This window comes from Octopus bimaculoides, chromosome 26 (assembly GCF_001194135.2).
Source record: "Octopus bimaculoides isolate UCB-OBI-ISO-001 chromosome 26, ASM119413v2, whole genome shotgun sequence".
NCBI lineage: Eukaryota > Metazoa > Mollusca > Cephalopoda > Octopoda > Octopodidae > Octopus > Octopus bimaculoides.
This window is the reverse complement of record NC_069006.1, coordinates 12,495,691-12,497,786: the sequence shown is the minus strand read 5'-3', so window position 1 is coordinate 12,497,786 and position 2,096 is coordinate 12,495,691. Positions and strand designations below refer to the sequence as shown.

At 39.5% G+C, this 2,096-nt stretch overlaps 1 protein-coding gene across 1 annotated transcript in view; it reads right to left on the bottom strand.

The window, feature by feature from the left end:
• Positions 1–2,096, bottom strand: part of LOC106880529 (neprilysin-1) — a 69,673-nt gene that overhangs the window by 39,805 nt on the left and 27,772 nt on the right. Inside the window, exons 7-8 of the mRNA XM_052976912.1 lie at positions 1,400–1,524; positions 68–269 (exon numbers count right to left, since the gene is read on the bottom strand). Coding sequence (XP_052832872.1) covers positions 68–269; positions 1,400–1,524 — 327 coding nt within the window. The remainder of the gene's footprint in view (positions 1–67; positions 270–1,399; positions 1,525–2,096) is intronic.

Here is a 2,096-nt window from a genome sequence, read left to right as displayed (position 1 = left end):
ATATATATATATATATATATATAAAGAAAGAGAGGGGGTATGAGATGAATATGTTTATTTATTTCACCAGTTGACATCCATATCTTGACAGCTGTGAGATGTTGACTGTGAAAATTGAAACATGAAATGTGGATATGAAAAGTGGGAAGGCTGCAATGGCACTTACCTCTAGAACCTTCCTATAGCGATAATCTAATAGTCGATACTCATGTGTGAGGTGAGGACATAGTTCCTTGGTCATAATCCAAAATATGTAATTGGCTATAATTCTAAATTGGTAGAAGACAATAGAATTAATTTAGTAATTTACAAAACACCTCATCATGCTGCATCACACCACATCTTATTACACTCCAGAGTGTTACATCACATGACACCTCACCACAGTAAGACACTCTACATCACACTGCACCTCACTACACTGCACTAAATCATACTACATCACATAACGGCCACTGCACACACTGCACTAAAACCAGTACACCACCACGACACATCAGAACATATAAGAGGGAGAGAGAGAGATAGAGAGAGAGATAGAGAGAGAGATAGAGAGAGAGATAGAGAGAGAGAAAGAGAGAGAGAAAGAGAGAGATAGAGAGAGAGATAGAGAGAGATAGAGAGAGAGAGAGGAGGAGAGAGAGGGAGTAACATGCACAGAGAGAAAGAGAGAGAGAGAGAGAGATAGGGAGAGCAGTATAGGGAAGAAGAGACAAGAGAGAAAAGAAAGTGAGAGATGCGAGGAAGGAGAGAGCAGATATAGAGAGAAGAGAAAGAGATAAGATAGAGAAACAGAGAGATAAATAGAGAGACACACATACACACACACATTCATATACACAGGAAGGAGAGAGATATAGAGAAATAGAGAGAGAAAGAGAGAGCAGGAGATGTAGATAAGGAAGTGTGTGTGTGAGAGAGACACACGTGTAGAGGGTGGAGAGAGAAAGAGTGATGGTTGAAATGAGAAAGAAAGAGAGAAAGTGAGAGAGATATAAAGAGAAAAGAGAGACAGTGACAAGCATACATAGGAGGAGAGAGATTTAGACAGATAAAGAGAGAGAGAGAAAGAGACAGACAGAGAGAGAGAAAGAGAGAGAGAAAGAAAGAGAGAGAGAGAGAGAGAGAGAAGCATACAAGGTGGACAGAGAGATGTTGAAAGACTGTGTTGTAGAGAGAGGGAGATAAAGAAAGAGAGAGATAGAGAGCCAAAAAGTTAGAGATGTAGGGAGGGGGAGAAGAGGGGGAGAAAGTGATGAAAAGAGAGAGAGAGAGAGAGAGAGAGAGTTATAAAAAAGTTGAAATAAGAGTGTCATAATGTGCCATAAACGTGCCTCTAGTGTGGTTGTGTAGTGTTGTGTAAATGTGCATGCGATAATATGGTTGAGGTGTTACAGACCTTTTATGAGTTCTACTGAGGAGTTGTGACATATTTTTGAGATAGTTTGGTGCTATGGTGACCAGTTGTTCACTTTCTTGGACATCTGGAGAGATGATACTTCGGAAATACTTCAGCCAGTCAAACTGAAAATGTCAAAATAATCATCACCACCACCTTAACCCTCATCGTCTTTGCCATCATCATCATCATCATCATCATCAACATTGTCAGACACACACACACACACGCCCACAGAGTTTTATATCATATTTTGCTAGATGTTGCATTGTGGAAGACGCACCCTGATTCTGGAAATATATTTTTGGGAAAAAAAATGTTTATACTTAACTAAAGCTCTGTGTACGTGACGAAGCAGTGTCTGGTGGGCACAGAACATGTCCTCTGACAAAATTCGGTGGGTGGGTGTGGGGGGACTGGTTGAGTGCTTATGCACCAGATAATGATCATCTGTCTGGTAGTTTGCTGCTGGGTATTGTTGTAGTTCCCAACACTATGCTCTGTGCTTCAACTGTTCTGCAATTATTAATGCACCACCCTAGGGTGATTGTACCACTGCTGACCACCTACCAACTACTATATATATATAATTATTACAAATTAAAAGGGTAAAGATTTATCAATTTATTAATTTATTAATAAATCAACAATTAATAATTTTTACCAAGCCCTTTTTTAGCTGCTATTTCTGAACTTC